Source organism: Mustela lutreola, chromosome 10, assembly GCF_030435805.1.
Source record: "Mustela lutreola isolate mMusLut2 chromosome 10, mMusLut2.pri, whole genome shotgun sequence".
NCBI lineage: Eukaryota > Metazoa > Chordata > Mammalia > Carnivora > Mustelidae > Mustela > Mustela lutreola.
The window spans coordinates 16,911,047-16,930,660 of NC_081299.1; the positions used below are offsets into that span (position 1 = coordinate 16,911,047).

Consider the following 19,614-nt stretch of genomic DNA (forward strand, 5'->3'; position numbering starts at 1 on the left):
AATCATCTGACTTTTACCTTAAAAAATATGGCAAGTCTAATGAGGCCCCAGGGCTATCAAGGCCCTTAGTAAGGTTGAAAACTCAATCAATCAGGAATTTGGAGTATTGTCTTTCAGTGCTCTGAACTGTGTGGCTTTAGGCTCGCTAAGTGTTTTTCAGGAGCTCAATTTCCTGGCCTGAAAGTGAGAGTAATATTGTAAGGAACATTTCTCATAATTGTTCGCGAACTGTGTGTGTGCATATGCAATAATCTTCACCTCCACCACGGGAGAAGGCATTACCATCACCCTTTCACTCAGGGGGGTGAGTGACACGCTCAGGGCCACACAGCGAGTAGGGCAGAGTGGGACATATGACCAGGGCTCCCAACTCCCAGCCAGTCTTGGGCTCCTTACTAAATACCTCGGGACTTCTGGAGCCCCTGCCAGCTGCCTGGAGGCCCAGACACCGCACCACGCACGTGCGAGTCAGATGGTACTGGAAACTGACATTAGTCACATGATCACACTGAGTGTTTTCAGAAGACGACGTGGCAGGAAGGAGCACTCTGAGAGGAGTCTTTGTTTGGCTCCCATGCCTGAAAACAAAACCTCTACCTTTGCAGGGGCTGGGACAGCACAGATTACAGTCTTGGGTGACGTAGGGCTCTCCCAGAGCTGCCTTATGCAAGGAGGTGACCTGGGAGGTATTTGGCGGCAAGGCCCCCTGACGGGGCTCAGCCTTCCTCTCACCCCTGGCTGTGGCAGGGTTCAAAGGAAATCCCATCTGTGAAAGCACTCTGCAAAGATGTACGGTCCGAAGACAGAGTGCTTTTCCTCCCCTCTGTGGATCTCACGAGGCTGACTGCACCTGTGCTCAAAGGACAGACTTGCCCAGCCTGTGATAAAATGTGGGCTGCAGGGCACCTGGGTGGCTCAGTTGGTTGAGCAACTGCCTTCGGCTCAGGTCATGATCCTGGAGTCCTGGGATTGAGTCCTGCATTGGGTTCCCAGCTCCATGGGGAGTCTGCTTCTCCCTCTGACCTTCTCCCCCCTCTCATGCTCTATCTCAATTAAATAAAATCAAATCTTAAAAAAAAAAAAAAAAAGGTGGGCTGCGTCTCCCACCCACGCTGGATGCCTTCCGAAACAAAAATATGTACACGCACCGACTACCACCTGCCACTGTCTCCCACTCTGCAGGCCCACCCTGCACAGGCTGCACACCCCCTTCCTGGCTGTGGGTATAGGACTCCTTATGTGGGGCAGCAGCTGTGGATGACAGGGAAGGGAGAAAGTGAGACATACAGACCTTCCAGCGATTGCCACATTCATTGCATAAGACAAAAGTAGTCATGGGCTCATCAGCACTGCGTGTCTGCACCTGAGAGAGAGAAAAAGCGAGAGCTGGACCACTCCAGAATTCACCCCCATGCTCTAAGACCTGCCATGGCTCCCACTGTCTGCAGCAGTAGGTCCAAATCCCAGAGCTCGGCACTGTTATTCCCGCCCCTCTCATCACTGAGAGCTCCCCAGGGTACCCCTCCCCTCCTCAGGCCCATCAGCTCACCTCCAGTGCCCCACTGGCTCAACCAGCCCTCTGCCCTTTTGCTTTTGTCCTTTATCCTTCAGATCAAATCACTCTTCTCTCGCCTCAAGGCTCATCTCCCACAGGAGTTATTTCCTGACTCGCCTCTGAAAATACCCCGTTCGTTGGCTGTGCCTCACTGATCAGAACTTTAGGGAGCTAGAAGCGCCCTTAAAGATCATCTAGTTCATTCCTTTATTTGTTTTTTTAAGTGGGCTCTACACCCAGCTCCCAGTGCGGGGCTCAAACTCTCGGCCCAGAGATCAAGATCTGAGCGAGATAGAGCAGGGATGCTTCCCAATGAGCCACCCGGGCCCCCTCCCCCCGCCCCACCCCATTCCTTATGATGTCAGAGGTGCAAGACTTGAGGCCCAGAGAGGAAAAGTAAGTTGAAGGTCAGCGGACCCCTGGGACACTCTAATGTCCTGTTTCCCAGTTTCTCACGCCCTTGACCAAACCAGGAATATGCAGGAATCGGGCTTCCCCCAGCAAATCCCTTGCACTTACAGATTGAACAATTACTGTTCTGATTGTCTATAGCCAACCCTGGGCGCATATGAAGTGTTACTTTGCTGACACTGGGCTCTGCTGTAATGTCAGCTGGGAGTCTGTGGGGGTGGGGGACGGTAGTCGCCGGCTCCTGAGTGACCCCTGGGGCGGGCCAGGAGAGCACAGCTCAGCCCAGCTGCCCTACTGCAGAGCAGTAACACTGGAGGGACGATAACACTGGGGTTTCTCTGTGCAGAGCAAACTTGGCTAATGGGTGGTTTACTTCTGGTGGGAGGCAACGCACAGGAAACACATCACTCCACATGGAAATGGGCTTGGAAGAAAGCAGGAGGCTTGCACAAACATCTCTGAATTCCTGGATGGGAATGCTTTGAGAGACTCTTGCAGAATGGCAAGGCCGGCTGTATTTCTGCAGTGGCCACGAGGGTACACTGAGGGCAAGGTGCTCTTGGTAAGTTTTGCTTGCCCAGCAGATGGTAGAATGAATAGAGTTCTAGAATGACTACGTACAAATTAGAATCCAAGAAGAGTGGTGCCCCAAGCCCATAATATGGACAACCCAGAAACAGAAGGTGGTTCTTGGGTTTTAAGTCCTTCAGAGGAGGGGGTCTCCATAGCCTTCTGCGACGCCCCCCCCCCCCATGCCAGGACAGTGGTCTTCAGCCTTAGGACTTGCTACATGCCTTCAACTCAGTGGGCCATGTTGGCTATATTTCAGGCAGGCAGAAGTCTCGATCTGGGTTTGTTATTATCTCTGCCATTTAGGACTGTCTTGGCCACCTTGGACAAATTTGCAAAGTTTGACCCTGTCTGGGCCTCAGTTTCCCTATGTAGGAAATGAGGGAACCAAGTTTTCTATTGCTAAGTTTCTTTCCAACCATCTGTGACTCTACAGAAACCCGTGCCTGATAAGTCTGGTTCCTCCTAGTCTTGCTTCAAGGTGGGCCAGAGCTTGCTGGCCAGGCCTCATAGACCCCAGTCTGGGTGATTCTACATGCAGGAGAACATTTTCTAGAAGCCACGGGAACAGCAAGACTTGGCCTTGTCTCTGCAGCCCGGAGTTTTAGTCCTTTCTCCCCCCACTCCTCCTGAAGCTGCCTTTCTACCTCGGCGGCCCCACAGCCCCCGTCCCACACCTGGTTGTAGGTACAATTCTTCTTCTTGCATTTGCTGCACTGGAAAAGGTCAGTGGTGGTACCGCCCGTCTTGGCCATCTGGTGCTCACGGATAGCCTCCTGGGTCATGGCGTTCCTCAACTCCCTCAGCTCATCGCTGGCCATTTCCTAGAGAGAAAGGAGTCTGCCCTTCAGGGCTACAGAGTCCCAGGGACCCTGCCCCCCCCCCCCGGGTTTCTAGAGAGCTTGACCAGAAGAGAAGGGAACATGCTGGATTGAAATCAAGGAGCTGGAGGGAGGCCTGGACTCCTGGCCTCGCCCCTGCTTGGAAAAGGCTGTACCCAGAGAGTCCACATCCTGCTTTGGGTGGGAAGGCAAACCTGTAGGCTCCGACTGGGCCCAGAGCAGGAGGGTGTGTGTGGGAGAGCAGAAGGCAAACAGCTTCCGCCCCAGGGTCAATAGCTTGTGTACATTTCCTCAGATCTGGTGCTCACACCCCCTGCTGGGGCCTTAGGTAGCCACCTGAGCCCTCCTGCTTGAATTGCCTGGATTGTGACCCCCTGATCTGTGCTGTTCCCCTTATCCTTCTGGTCTAGACTTGACCCAGGGCCTACCCAAACTGCAGTCATGGCCTAGTCTATTCTGCCTGCTGGGAACCTTGACGTGCTGCAGTTGCCCTGACCTGCATAGGACCCGAAGCTCCTGGGTTCACACAGCTAACTGCTTCCCTGCGTCACAGAACATCCTTCTCTTCAAGCTCCTACAGAACAGTCTCCCATCTCCCGTCCGCTGAGGTTGTTTGGGGAAGGGAGGATGGCCGGAGCTAGTGTTCAAATGAGAACCTGGTGTGGGCTAAACTTTTCCATTGTCGCTATCTATTCCCGACTCCTTAAACCGTGGAAAAACGGTTTTGGCACAAAGGTTGGAAACTGCAGTGTGCTGATCGCTGCTTTGTCACCACTTGGGCTCCCTGATGAAATGTAGAGACCTCTGAATGCAAAATCCCAAGGGCAGACCTGGGGAATTTTACTAGTGCCCTTACGCTATTCTGGTCCTTGCCAATGTATAAGTCCAACCACATTCAGTTCAAGGACTAGGTCCTAACTGTGGGCAAGGGTGTACAGAAAAGTCAACCTGGGGCCATGTAAGCAAAAAGCAGCTAACTGGGGTGCCTGCGTGGCTCAGTGGGTTAAAACCTCTGCCTTCGGCTCAGGTTAAAACCTCTGCCTTCAGATCAGGACCCTGATCTCAGGGTCCTGGGAAGGGGCCCCGCATCGGGCTCTCTGCTCAGCGGGGACCTTGCTTCCTCCTCTCTCTCTGCCTGCTTGTGATCTCTGTCTGTCAGATAAATAAATAGAATCTTAAAAAAAGAAAAACCCAGCTAACCTTCATTTGGGGGGAAATCCAGAACCTAAGGCATTCATTCATTCGAAGCGTACTAGATGTCAATTTACTGAACGCCTTTGACTGCATTTACAAGCTGGTGAACCGGCCTCGGGCTCACGGGAGCCTGATTTGCCGCGATCCGCTAATTTCCATAGCGTAAATGCTCCTTCCATGGCCAATTTCAAGCTACTCATGTGGGGTAATTGAGCACAGAGCTAGGAATAGCCACACAGGACCACCTCTCTTGAGCTGGCTGGCAGGCCCTAACCCCTGAACTGCCCAACCGCTGCTTCTGAGCCCTATATGAGCCCAGATATGCAGATGGGCCACCTGCCCCCAGGTAATGCTAATCTGGTAGAGTCACCAGGTATATAACCAGGATTTCGAGATAGCAGAACAGGTACTTAAGGCGGAGGTACACACAGCACAGGGGGAAGCCCAGAGTAGGGTGGCTAACTGCTCCGGGGCAGGGAGTCTCATTGAAGAAACTGACACCTTAACTAGTCTTGAAAGATAAGCAGGAATTCCCGAGGGAATCCCCTCCCTGGGGGTTGATCCCAAGACCCCGGGATCATGACCTGAGCTGAAGGCAGACACTTAACCGACTGAGCCACCCAGGCGCCCCTGGTCTTATATTTCTTACAGAAGCTTCCTGCCTGGGACCAAAGAGGACCCGGGATGAAGATCTCCTCTCATTTGATGCCTGGACGGTGGGCAGAGGGTAGGGTCCTTGGTGCCTGGCCCCATGGAGGGCTTGCTAGGTTCTTGGCTCGCTCCTCTGGGTCTAGTCAGACTCTTCTTGGCCATGGGTCAACCAACCATCTGATTCTCTTGCTCTGTCCTAGTGAACAGTCCTCATGTGGAGCCCTCATGTCGGGCTTGGCCAGTTACTTTGCTGGGATGTCTGGGGCCTGTCTTTGTCTTAATGTAGACACTCAGCTCTATTCTGACCTCTAGCTTATGGGAACTTGCTGGGTTTGGCTCGAACCTGTGTCTATACCTTGCTCTTGGTTCTCCTGGTCCTGGTCTCCCCATGCCTTGGATTGCCTGGAAGAGTGTCTTGGTAGCATTCCTACAAGGCACATGCACAGAAGTAGGGCTCGATTCCGGGACCCTGAGATCACAACCTGAGCGGAAGGCAGGTGCTTAATCCACTGAGCCCCCCCAGGTACTCAATACCAGCTATTCTGAATTAAGCCAAAAGAGAACCCTGGTCCACCTGTGCCAAGTTCCCCCATTTGAAGCTAAAACCAGGGCTTGCTCTTGTTTTGGGTATTTGAGGAAAGCAGTGAAGAGAGAAATTAATATACAACCACTACATGGTTCCCCCACCAACACGCGCGCATGCACACACACGCACAATAAATACCAAGTGCATTCCACACATTCCACACACCACACACACTACACATGACATACACCCACCACACATGCCACAAACACACACAGGCACACCCTTGCCAACAGCATCAGGGTTCCCAGATGTCCTGAGGCAGAGCCAGACTCCAGGATCCCAATGCACTGCCCCTCCCCTTGTCTGGGCCTCTCTGACTTGGCAGAGCTTGCCCGGAATCCTCTGGATCAGCCCAGGCAATCAAAGGCCACTCAGACCTGAGGGTGTTCAAAAGGTGTTTCCAAGATGTGGGTTCTGAAATTCGATCTGGGTTCGAATCCTCACCCATCACTTATCAGTTGTGTGAGGCTTCAGTTTTCCTCATCTATAAAATGGAGATAAAGATTTCCTCTTCTGCAGCATGGTGTTTGGGGTTACATGAAATGGTCAGTAATTGAGTCTATCATATAAGAATTCTGGGGAGGGCTTTACCTATTATTATATTAACCTAAACACTCATATGTATTAACTCATTCAATCTTTCATGAGATAGCTATTATTATTATTACTATTATTATTTTTAAAAAGATTTTATTTATTTATTTGACAAACAGAGATCACAAATAGGCAGAGAAGCAGGCAGAGAGAGAAGAGGAAGCAGGCTCCCTGCTGAGCAGAGAGCCCGATGAGGGGCTCGATCCCAGGACCCTGGGATCATGACCTGAGCCAAAGGCAGAGGCTTTAACCCACTGAGCCACCCAGGCGCCCCTATTTTTTTTTTTTTTTAAGTAAGGGCTTGAAGTCAACCCTGAGACTGAGACCTGAACTGAGACCAAGAGTCAGACGCTTAACCCACAGAGCCACCCAGGTGTCCTATATTAGTTATTATTATTCTCCCTGTTTTACAGATGAGAAAACTGAGGCCCGGAGAGGTTAAGTCCGTTGTCCAAGAGCACACAGCTAAGTGAGAAGGGCAGAATTCAAACCCATGCAGTTAGGCACAGTTCTGAAGCTTGCAACCACTGCACTTATTTCCTCGGACAGGGTGTTCCCTTTTCCTTCCCTTACTGACCCCTTCAAGCTGGGTCAATCCTTCCCTGCTCTAAGTTCCCGGGGTGGCTCTATCGTGGCACTCGCCACCTCTGAATTGAACGCAGTTGCAAATATGTCTGTCTCCCCAGCAGGGACTATGTTCCACAGAGACAGGGACTGCTCCTCTGCTTGGGCCCAGGATTACCCAAGGCAGAAGAGGGAGGCAGATGACCAAGCAGTGAAGAGTGGATGTTGTAGGGCCCAAGAGCTTGCCTCGCAGCTTCAACATTTTTTTTTTTTAAGATTTAGATTTTTTAAAAGTGATCTCTACACCCAACGTGGGGCTTGCACTCAGAAGAACCCTTGAAATGAAGAGTCACATGCCCCACGGACTGAGCCAAACGCGCCCCTGGTTTTGACGTCTTCTAGCTGGGTGTGCAGGCAAACTAGTGAACCCTTCCGAGCCTCAGTAACCTCGCCTGTAAAATGGGGATACTAAGCACTTTGACCTCAGATGCTGTGAAGATACAACTGGACAATGAGCCTAAGGCACTTAGCACCGTGCTTAAGTCATAGTAACTGTGTTCACTATCCTGATGGTCCTGAAGCCTGGAGGGATGGGAAGTTGGAGAGGGTCTGGCTGAAAAAGCCCCCAGCTCATCACCACTGTCACAAGGCACAGAGATGGGCAAAGCTGGAGGGTCCTGGCCTCCCAGCCCGCCAGACAGGGGTCCTAGCCCCACTCTCACCTCCGCCGTCATCTTGGCAATGAGCCCAGCAGAGATGGCCCCGCTGAGCACGTTCCTCCTCAGGCTGGGGTTCCTGGGGTCCTTGAGGTTGCTGATCCGGCTGCGTACCCTGTTCCGGTACTTCATGTCTGTGCTCTTGAGCTCCTGGTAGATATGTGACCAGATATGTCAAGGACCAGTGAGCCACTCATGGAGGGGCACAGAAGGATGGGGAGCCACTCCCCAAAGCCCAAAGAGCCGCAGGACCTTCTGTTCCTTTCCTTGGACTTGTACAGGGGTTGGGCACCTAAGTGGCTGCTGACTCCTGGAGAGGGGATTTCACTCAGGCATTTGGGGTCAACAATGCATCAGGGACGGGCAACGGTCTCCCCAGTGAGATCAGACCTTAACGAGTGCTGTTGTGTCAGGGCTCCCAGGGATGGGCCTTGGGGGTTTGTCTGAGCTTTTTGTGGGACTCTGGTGAGTCACATGACTTCTCTGTGCCTCAATTTCCTTATTTATTTATTAAGATTTTATTTATTTACTTGACAAAGAGAGACACAATGAGAGAGGGAACACAAGCAGGGGGAGTGGGAGACAGAGAAGCAGGCTTTCCCACCGAGCAGGGAGCCCAATGCGGGGCTCGATCCCAGGACCCTGGGATCAAGACCTGAGCCAAAGGCAGACGATTAACAACTGAGCCAACCAGGTGCCCTAGATTTCCTTATTTACAAAATATCGGGCTACAACAAAGATTTAGCAAGCTGCACTGCATGATCCACTAGCCTAGGGTCTGGGACATGGAGTGCTCAACACTTAGGGGCTATGAAGATGAGAACGGTGATGAAGACAACCCCAGTTTTGCAGGACCACTGGAAGGCAGGCGTCCAGCTATCAGAGGAAAACAGAAGACGAGGAGCCTCATGTTGAAGCCTCAGAGAGGTATTGCAAGAAAGACATCATTTTGTTCAATTATGTTCCCAACATATTTGAGCATAGAACCATCTCCCCCTGCGCCTATCCCCTAGGAATACCTATTACCATGCCACGGAACCCACTCTGGGAATTGCTGGTCAGAGTTACTTCTCATGAACATAGAAGGAAGCTGAGGCTTAGAAAGGATGCAGCCGTGCTCAAGGTCACAGGGCAAATTCCCGGCAGAGACAGGGTGGGAAGCCAGCCGGTCATGCTCTCTCCACTCTCCCCCTCGCCAGGCAGGAAGTGGCCCCGACCGGGACAAAATGGAGCCCAGGCCTGGGGGGTCACTGACCCCTTCTGAGGAGCGCAGCCCTCTGGCTGCCATGTTACTGTGAGGTTTCTCCAAACAGGACAGATCTTTTGGGGGCCCAGAGCCTTCAAGCCCCTAGAACTCATCCTCCCCTTTATCTCCCACCTTTTAAGAACACAGAGATAAAGGGCTTGATGGAGGAAGGGAAGGAAGACAGGCTGGGGAGTGGAATGAGGTACCAGACCACCAGCGTCTGTTTCCAACTGGGCTTGAACGTTGAGGGGACCTGTTTGGAGGGAGGGACAATTGCTTGGAGAGAATAAAGATGAAGCTCAGAGTTTTGCTCTGTGTTCCTGAATCACTGAGACTGATGAAAACGTATTTGGTGTGGAGTTCCATAGCCCAAGATGTGCTGGTTCATAATTAAAGGACAGCGGAGGGGAGGTCCCAGGAAGTTATGCAGGAGGATATCCAGGTGGGCTTCACACAGGAGGTGGCAGGAGGGGAGAAGGTCAGACTAGACGGAGCAGGGACCTCCCCAATAGACCCGACTGAGCTCCCTAGGAGCCCCAGAGGTTTAAAAGGGTCACTCACACCTCACTGCCACTCTCAGAACCCCTCTCCCCTGGGGATCCTGTCCCCCTCCCTCTACACCTCTTTCATATGCTGTGGGGCACCACAGAGAGGGAGTTCTTTCCCCCAAACAACAATCTTTTGGTGCAATGGGCCCACACGACTTTGGGGGGGGGGTCACCTCCTCTGTCTACATAGCCCCCTTTCAAAGAGTAGGAGGATGGGTCATACGGAAAGAACTCAGGACATGGAATCCAAAGGCCAAGGTTTTCAGTCAAGCTGTGACACCCAGTCGTTCCTGAGCCTCAGTTTCCTGATCTGTAAAATGGGAGCAACAGCCCGTCTCATAGAGACGGTGAGAAGGGACAGACTAGGAAGTGTCGGCTGCTCATCACAGGGCCTGCTACCCAGCAGAGAATCCATCTTCAGGGGAGAGAAGAGGGAGAAGGCTGAGCATGAGGAATGCTGTCTTCCCTGTCCGTTCTGATACTTGACCCTGCAACCGAGCCACATGACGACATGGCCTGTCTAGCGCGGCAGTTGAGCTCTCGATTTCTAGAGTCACGCTTCCTGGGTTCAAATCCCAACTCTACCACGACTACTAGCTGCATGAGCTTTGGCAAGTGACTTAACCTCTCTGAGCCTGTTTACCTCCCTCGTAAAATGGGATTAGTCAGGGGCCTCCCTTGCGGGATTGTCTCAACCTTGAAGGAGGTGCTGCTCAGGAACAGCTTAGCAAAAGAGGCTGGCGGGTGCAAGACTTACTAAATGTTAGCTAGAATTAAGAACTCCGGTTCAGAGGCAGAACAGGGGGCTGTCCCCAGAGCCCGTCCCCTCCCCCTCACTGTCCCAGGTCCCTTGCACTTGGGAGACTCTGCCACCGGACAGAGCACCGGGCACCCACAGCCCTGGCACAACTTAAGGATATGATCTTCGATTTCCGACGCCATCTTGTCACAGTTGACTCCATAGTCCTTGTAATCGTCTGTAAGAGATTCAGGAAGCACAGGCGTCAGCCAGACATGACCTTGGCAGTGGAGCCTGCCCGTACCAGAGACTGGAGTGTCCTGTGCCACTCCTGAGAAAAACGGCATCTCATCTGCCCTCCTAGAAGCCCTGCCCTCCTCTGCCCCCAGCCCAGGCCCTCTCACCTTCCGCCTTCAAGGCTGCTGAGAGCATCTCCACACATTTGTCCCGCACAGAGTCCCCCGTGAGATAGCACGATGCCAGGAGGCAGACAGAGGGGGCGAAGGTGGGGGTCAGGGGGCTGCTGGGTGTTTTGGGGGTCTCTGCTTTCGATTTGCTGCTGTTTGATCTGAGGATGACAAACAGTAATAGACATTTGCACATTAAGTGGATAAAGCTTTCCCTGAGCACCATTCTGGACGTTTTCATGGGTGATCTCGCTTAATCCTCACACAACACGGTGAGGTAGGTGCTATTTTTAGGGGCTTGACATGGATCATCTCATTTAATCCTCATGACAACCCCTCGAGGCTGCTTCTCTTCTTACCTCCCCGTTAGAGTTGCATTTTAAAGTGAATCGTAGAGCTAGCCGCAATCACGATAATTTGACTCAGGTCACACGTGTGGAGGCCAGAACTGAAACCCAAGCAGTTGAACTCAGGCGCCCAGACTCTTAACCAAGCGCTCTGCTCTGCAGGTCACAGAATGTTGTACCACCACGTGAAACCACACTATGATCCGTTAGACACCGTGCTAGCTGCTCTGTCTTCTCACTGGACCATTTACTCACTCGTTCAGTGAATGCTTAGTAGGCCCTTATTCTGTAGGTCCAGTGCTAGGAACAAGGGGTAAAGCAGAAAAGTCAGCAAAGCTCCAATCCTCAAGGAGCTGACAGTCTAGTGACGGGTGACTTTAGCACCACTGAAGAGAGCTGGCTTTTACCCAGTGCCAGGCACCCCAGGAACATTTTGTAATCAAATCCTCAAAGCGGTCCTAGGTGGTAGATACTGTCGTCCTCCTCATTTGCAGATGAGGAAACAGAATTACACCACTGAGACTTGAACTCGGGTCTGTCTGAGTCCGAAGTCTACTCTTAACACCCAAGAGAGACTGCCTAAGAAGGATCTTGTTTTGAGGACGCCTGGGTGACTCTGTTGGTTAAGCTTCTGCCTTTGGCTCCTCATTCTGGGTTCCTGGGACTGAGTTCTACATTGGGCTCCCTGGGGAGACTGCTTCTCCCTCTGCCTGCAGCTCCCCCTGCTTATGCTCTTTTTCTCTCTGACACATAAATAAAATCTTTAAAAAAAAAAAAAAGAATGATTTCATTTTGGTTTGGGCTTAAAACCCCACAAGTATATATACATGTATGTACAGACGACTGGCAGGATAACTTTGCATCTTAGCGTGGGCTGCTATAACAACATACCAAAGACTGGGTGGTTTGCACCATAGATATTTCCCACAGATCTGGAGACTGGGAAGTCTGAGATCAAGGTACTGGACAGAGCTTGCTTCCTGGCTTGTAGACAACTACCACCTTCTCCTTCTCCTTCTTCTCCTTCTCCTTCTCCTCCTTCTCCTTCTCCTTCTCCTTCTCCTTCTCCTTCTCCTTCTCCTTCTCCTTCTCCTTCTCCTTCTCCTTCTCCTTCTCCTTCTCCTTCTCCTTCTCCTTCTTCTTCTTCTTCTTCTTCTTCTTTTATTTTTTTAAGATTTTATTTATTTATTTGTTTGTTTATTTATCAGAGAGAGAGAGCACAAGCAGGGGAGGAGGCAGAGTGGCAGGCAGAGGCAGAGAGAGAAGCAGGCTCTCCACTGAGCAAGGAGCCTGATTTGGGACTCGATCCCAGGACCCTGGAATTGTGACCTGAGTCAAAGGCAGCAGCTTAACTGACTGAGCCACCCAGGCATCCCACAACCATCTTCTTGCTAGGTCCTCCCGTGGCAGAGAGTGAGCAAACTCTCAGGTTTCTCTCAAAAGGACACTAATCCTGTCGGATCAGGGCTCTGCCCTTATGACTTCATTTAGTCTTCATTATTCCCATAAAGGGTCTATCTCCCAATGCAGTCACTTTGTGGCTGGGGGCTTCAACACAGAAACATTCAAACAGCAACACCTTGTTAAGAGCAATAATTATTATTATTACTAATTATATAATTAATTATTGATCATAATAATGAGTAATTATTAATTATCTTTCTGAGGTGGAGTTATATTAGATTTCAATCTCATCTTTGCTTATCCAGATTTTCTATATCTTCCCTGAAGAGCATATCTACTTCTGTAATAAGAAACTCTTTGGTTTTTTTCTTTAAAAAAAGAAAATTGATAATCACGAGTGGTCACTCTAAGCGGATGGCTCAGACGGGCTTCCTGTGTTCCTGTTCTCAGAGAGCTCCCAGCAAATGTGGAAGCAACCCGTGTGTCCAGAGAGAGATGTATGGATACACGGAATGCGGTATGGAATACAGTGGATGACCATCCAGCCACAGAAAGGAACGGAATCCTGAGATACACTACAACATGGATGCCATGAACGGAAGACATGGTGGGTGAAATGGGCTGGATACAAAAGGACAGATACTGTGTGATCCACTCACACAAAGTACCTGGAGTCATTACATCCACAGAGACAGGAAGTAGGATGGTGCTGTGGGGGCTGGAGGAAGGGGGAAATGGGGTCGGGTTTCAGTTTGGGAGAATGAGAAAGTTCTGGAGATGGGACAGTGGTGGGGTTGTACCACAATGTGAATGTACTTAACGCCGTGATACACTTAAAAATGGTTAAAATGGCTAAATTTTATGTTATATATATTTTGATCCAATTTAAAAAATCTGTCTAGGAATCTTTAAAAAAAAAAATCCATCTAGGAAGTTTAAGGAGTAAAAATAACCACACAGCTTGACATATGCAATGATAAGTAATCTGTTTTTATATATTTGGCAAATCTTAATGCATTTGAAATGATAAAATATCTTTTTTCTTACACTGAAAGAAAAAGATTGAAATGCACATTTTGTTATATATATTTTATCACGATAAAAAAGCTTAAAAAAAAAAAAGAAGTACTGATACATGCAACCAAAAAATCTAGGCTGAAACTTGGACTGTTGTTGGTCCCTTTTGAGTCCTTGCAAAGAGGGTGCTGGGCGAGGGAAGAGGCACCCGCCAGCATCCTGTTGGTGACCTGTGCGAATCAGTATCACAATGCCAGCCCTTAGTAACCACGCAGCCTAAGAAAGCTCAAAGAGGTCCCACACTGCAGTGCAACTCTGTTCAAGTTCCACAAGGTCTACAAGTTCCCAAGGGATGGGAGCTGGCCACAGGAGGAGCGGACGGGAAGATGCATTCATGGCAGAAATGCACAGAAGCATGAAACCCATGTTTTGCGTGGGCAGTGTTGAGGGGCTCAGGGCACCTGGGGTGTGAGGCTAAGGGTGTTGGAGAGAAAGGACAGGACTTGTTAGGGGTTTGTTTAAAAAAAAAAAAAAAAGGTAAAAGCCAAAGCCATCTTTTATTGCTTGTTTGCTATCTCTTCTTCTCCATAACCCTGACCGTGGCAAGTTCCTGGCCCCATTTCACAGATGAGAGGATGGAGTGATAGTTCCACAACTCCCTCCCTTTCAGAGCTGCTTCTACACTACTCTTGGGGTGGGGGCCAGGCGTCAAGATGCCTTCACCTTTGTTTCCTTCAGTAACCCATCAGGATCAGCCAGCCAGTCCTTAGGCCTCCTCGGAAAAACTGACACACAAGGGTTGAAGAAATTAAGGTCCCTTCCTCCACCCCAGAATCTTAACCCACTGAGCTCTTGTGGAAGGTCCTAAAGGGCTGCTGTATTTCTTAATTCCAGAGAGCACCATTTATATTGCCAGCTCGGTATCTTCTGGAGTTGTACAGTGCACAGCCTGGGCAGCTGCACCAGACCTCTCTGGAGTTATGGATGTACTTCATCCCCTCAGGAAGATGATGACGGGCTTCTGAAAATTAAGGCCCAAGAAGTTGTGTCTGAGAGTGAAGCTGACTGAGTAGCCTAAGCTTTCTAGTGTTAAAAAGCTGGGGTGACAAGAAACATCCAACATCCTGCTAGGTACTCTTCAGTGTAAATTCTGCTGGAGACCTTGTTGTTCCTCAGCCTTTGCTGTTTGGCTTGATCTGGCTTGGATGCCTTCTGTCACCACAGACAATCTTGGATCACTGGGATTTTTGTATTCTCCGGAACCTTGAGATTCCTCAAATGTTCCTAAGTGCTACCTCAGGACTGAGGCGGGCTGGGGAGGGAGGGCTTTGCTCTTGTAAGGTTTATATTTTGAATTATGAAAAATTTTGTCCAAAGGGATTTCTTAGCTTTTATTTATTTTTTTAAATGCAGTTTGAAACTTTCTGTTCTAGATAAATTTACCCTGGATTTGGCCCAACCCTCCCTAACAAGTGAGTGGCCTTTCGGCAGGGCACAGGCCTTGGGAACCCCAGCTCTAGCCTGCTCTCTGCTGGAGTCAGATTTCAGTGGGAGGGAAAGGTGTGAGCGAGAGAGGGCTGGGAAGCGTGTAAAGTAGTGTGTAAAGTCTAGAGCTTAAGGAGCTGCCTGCAATCAGTGGGAATCTCCCCCACATTCAACCCTAGTCCTAGCCACTGGGCTCTCACCTACACAGCCAAAATAACCCCAAAGCTGGTCTCCCGGCAACCTCTTGCCCCCCTTACAATCCATTTGCCACACAAAAGCCTGGGGAAACCTTTCAAACACGGCAGATCTCATCACTCCCTGCTTCTGGCCCTCTAATGGCTTCCAGTTATTTTCAGCATAAAGTTCACCATGGCCTCCCAGCCCCCTTGACATTGGCCTCTGCTTCCTCTCTGACCTAATCTCATGCCATGCTCCCCTTTGGTTCATAGAAGCTTCCCCACTGCACTGCTTCTTTCTCTTTCTTAAATATACCTGTCACTCCCACCACAGTGCCTTTGCACTGGCTGCTCCCTCCTCTGGGAAGGCTCCTCCTCCTCCAGATTTCCTTATGACTGGGCCTCTTCCCACCAGTCAGGTCTTAGCTCCAGTATCACATCCTCAGGGAGGCCTCCCACAATCAGCCCAGTCAAGCAGCCTATGCCTGCCCTGTAACTCCCTAGCATGTGACCTGATTTCTTTCATTCATAGCACTTATCCAAGTCTAGAATTAACTTGTTTGTGTGTTTATAAGCATTGTCTGCCTCCATCTCCAGATTACAGGTTTCAGAGTATAGGAACCCTTTTGGCTGGTTCACCACTGTTTCCAGCACCTGGAATAGCATTCTGGGCCAAAACTCGATGAGTCTTTGTTAAATGCATGAATATAAGATGAGTTGAGAAATTTGGCCACAAAGAGATAAAAGGCACATCCAGGAGGCCTAGATAGAGCTGAACTGGGTGGGTGACAGGTCCTCTTTGGAAAGATAGAGACCCTACTCTCTGAGATTAAGAAAGTGATCTCTCTCTGAGCCAGAGTCTGTCACCTCCCACCACCCAGGTCAGCCCATCTCCAGCCCTTCTCCAGCTGTGATGGAGCCCTAGATTCTTCCTGGTGCTGGACCTCACTGAGCTACATGCCCCATCACCATATCCTCAATGTCTAGGATTCTCCAGTGGAGACCCGACAGTGGAGCCTGGAGGACACATTGCTTGGAAGGACACATAATAACAAATGACAGCTTCCTCAAGGGAATGCCTACACTAAGGTGGTATATTTATTAAGGACCCAAGCTGCTCCAGAGCCAAACTCCAAGGCTCAAGTCCTGACACCACCACTTTGTAGCTCTGTGACCCTGGGCTAGTAATGGGGATGAAAACAGTACCCATCTTAGAGAGTTTCTGATAGGATTCTAGTACCCAGGAGAATTCTAGTAATGAAGGGTTAGGTAATTTACCTAGATTGCCACATTAAGTGTGAGTATTATTACCAAGGATTATGTACTTACTGAGCATTTATATGGGTTGGGAACAGTGTTAAGCATTTTGTTATTTCATTTAATCCTCGTAATGACCTGGGGAAGGGTCATAATTGTCCCCGTCTTACAGATTAGTAGGCTGAGGTTCAGAGAGCTGAACTGACTTGTCCAAGGTCATCCAACCAGCAAATGGCAGAGCCACACCACAAACCGAGATCTTCTGCTTCCAAATTCTTTTCAGTACATCTCACTGTGTTTCTACAAGGCAGAAAGTTTTTCAGGGTCCCCTAACCCAGGCTAGGTTAGGCTGCCTGTTGCTTTCTTCTCACCACCTTCTAGGCAGGGCACTCCCAGCCCCGGTCCCTCCCCTTGGCTAAGAGCTGGCTGGCTGGCTGGCCTTCCTGTCTCAGTGCATTTCAGGCAGCCAGCCTCATTTTGCTTTCAGTGCACACGATCGGGAACAGCGACAAACTGCAGGGAAGGCATCACTGGCGGGGGTGGGGGTGGGGCGTTGGATTTATCAACAGCTTCCTTCTGCTCCCCGGATGTGCCAGCGCCAGCCCCACAGCCTGTGATCTGACATCACCAAGCCCATAGAAAAATTCAACCCCAGATCGGAGCGGAGGCACCTGGAGGCCCGCTCGCTGCTCCTGCGCGCCACCTCGAGGACATTGCAGTTACTACACCGATAGGAAGCCCAGCTGCTGGGTGAAAAGTCCACAATTCAGAGAGCTGGCTAGGCTCTCCATAAGGTGCAGCCTTCCTCCTTGTCACAGGGGTGCACTGAGGGGTTTGCTCCCTGATGCCCCAGCTACAGTTCCCAGAGCACCACGTTCACTCATAGTACAGCTTTGCACCTTCCAGTCCCACTGCCCGACAGGCCCTCTCCTGGCTTGTCCACCGAACTCCTTCTCATCTCTCAATTCTGAGTACAAATACATTATCTTGGAGGAAGTCTTCTTTGACTTCTCAAGTCATATTGAGACTCTTCCTATGTCCCCATTGAATGTTACATCTTCAATTTTTGTTTGTTTGTTTGTTTAAGAAGCATTTGGGAAACAAAAACAAAAAACATTTTGGTGTCTGCCTCTATATCAGTGATTTGCCATATGAAGGCAGAGATCATGAGTTTACACCTTTGCCTGGGCTTAGAGGCTGCAGCTGGTGAGCTCCAAATGAATTTTGTTTGCCCTACTGTGTTGCAGAAAAATATGAATACATCATCCATATTTAAAATTGGGAGTTTCAGGGGCGCCTGGGGGGCTCAATGGGTTAAAGTATCTGCCTTTGGCTCAGGTCATGATCTCAGGGTCCTGGGATGAAGCCCTGCATCAGGCTCTTTGCTCAGCAGGGAGCCTGCTTCCCTTCCTCTCTCTCTGCCTGCCTCTCTGCCTACTTGTGATCTCTGTCTATCAAATAAATAAAATCTTAAAAAAAATTGGGAGTTTCATATGAACATGTAGATGTCCAGCTTTCCTTAAAAAATAGGAAGACATGCCATGCAGGGCCTGCATTTCCACAAAGCAACAAATAGCTGTGCTGGATAGTGAGTGCCCCCTTCAGTCTGCCATGGTCTCCACTAGTCTCCCACTGTATGCACATGACCTTGGTCCTCGGAGCATGTTAGGTTTGCAAGGAGGTCCTCAACAAATGTGCTCATTGGATGGATGGATGAATGGATGGATGGATGGGAAAGATGAAATCGAGAGGGAGAGTGTACAGGAAACTGTGTGGTAGTAGATAAGGTGGATTTACAAGACTTCCTTGTATTTCTCTGGATTCCCCACCCCCAATATAGAACAAGCAGGAAAGGGCACAACTGCTCTAAGGACAAACGTATTCTGCTTGACTGACCTTCAGAAAAAGAATGTATTACAGGAGGGAGTCAGGAGACTTCAAGGTCAAAAGGCTAAGTCAGGAAAGGAATACAGAGGTATAAAACCTTACACAAATATGAAATGTTTTTCTTATAATATCACACCCAGAACTGGACTAGTGGTCAGTGTTTCCTTTTGGGATAGAACAATCCTTCCTTATGCAGGTCTGTCCTTCATGTTCCAGGACATTTAGCATCTCTGGCCCCTGCCTAGTAAATGCTGTACTGCTCCTGCCTCTCTCCCACTGCAGACGGAATGTTCGTGTCCTCCATTAAGTCATATGTTGAAGCCCTAACTCCTAATGTGATAGAATTTGGAGGTGAGGACTTTGAGCGGTGATTCAGTTTAGATGAAGTTAGGGTCCCATGATGGGATTATTGGCCTTATAAGAAGAAAAGAGACCAGAGCTCACTGTGTGTGTGTGCGTGTATCTGTGTGTGTGCGTGTATGTTGTGCAGACACAGAGAGAAGGTGGCTATCTGCAAACCAGGCAAAGGGCTGTCATTGGGAACTGAGTTGGCTCATACCTTGGCGTTCCCATCTTCCAGAACTGTGAGGAATAAATGTCTGTTGCTTAAGTCCATGATATTTCGTTACAGCAGTGTGAACTAAGATACCCCATGTCACAGTCGTCACTGTGACCAAAAATACCTCTACGAATTTCTAAATGACTCTCCACTGACAACCACTGGTGCAGAAGCAGGATGACCCTGGGTCCTCCATTCTTAGGCCTCACTCATGGAAGACATCACCAGTTGACCACAAACTCTTCCCTTCAGAGGCAGGATATGGCCTCAGACTCCAACTTGAAGCCGCAGCACTCCCCAGATCCGCCACTCATCAGCAGGCACCTGGCGGCCATTTTGGACTATAGCAGTACATCACCCCATCAATATCCCAGGCCTGTTTAATCTTCAGAAACCTTAAACGGCCTAATTTTTGTGCCTCTTCTTTTCTTTCCAGTGGTAGTCTCACTGGTACATTAGACCTAAAATAACTGTACGGCTCCACACATAGTCTCCTGGAAGCCAACACCTTTACCATTCTAGCCTAGTTGCCCCGGCATCCAATATGGCCCCCAGACATGACTTACTAGCTTTGATCCACCTCTACGTCACTTCCTCCTGCTCTGACCGCCCCTTGGACCACAGCTCACACTCCCTCTTTCAGTCACAATCACTCCTTAGCCACCTATCAAGGTCTGTGGCTTCAAATGCTAGATCCATACTAATGAGTCTGAAACTCAAATTCCAGCCCAGACATTTTTCCTGAATTCTAGCTTGGTCTACCCTAAGTGCCTTCAACTTCTCCATCTGAATGACTAGGACACGCCTGAAACCCAACACATCCCCACCTCAGCTCTGTATCACCTGCTGAAGCCTG

The 19,614-nt window shown here is 49.8% G+C and overlaps 1 protein-coding gene across 2 annotated transcripts in view; it reads right to left on the reverse strand.

Annotated features, from left to right (window-relative positions):
• The window catches only part of TCEA3 (transcription elongation factor A3), a 36,282-nt gene that overhangs the window by 1,338 nt on the left and 15,330 nt on the right, over nt 1-19,614 (reverse strand). For both annotated transcript variants that reach the window (XM_059134895.1, XM_059134893.1), the window contains 5 exons: nt 10,624-10,787; nt 10,396-10,457; nt 7,693-7,842; nt 3,214-3,360; nt 1,292-1,363 (listed from right to left, as the gene is read on the reverse strand). In XM_059134895.1, the coding sequence (XP_058990878.1) occupies nt 1,292-1,363; nt 3,214-3,360; nt 7,693-7,842; nt 10,396-10,457; nt 10,624-10,787 (595 nt within the window). The remainder of the gene's footprint in view (nt 1-1,291; nt 1,364-3,213; nt 3,361-7,692; nt 7,843-10,395; nt 10,458-10,623; nt 10,788-19,614) is intronic.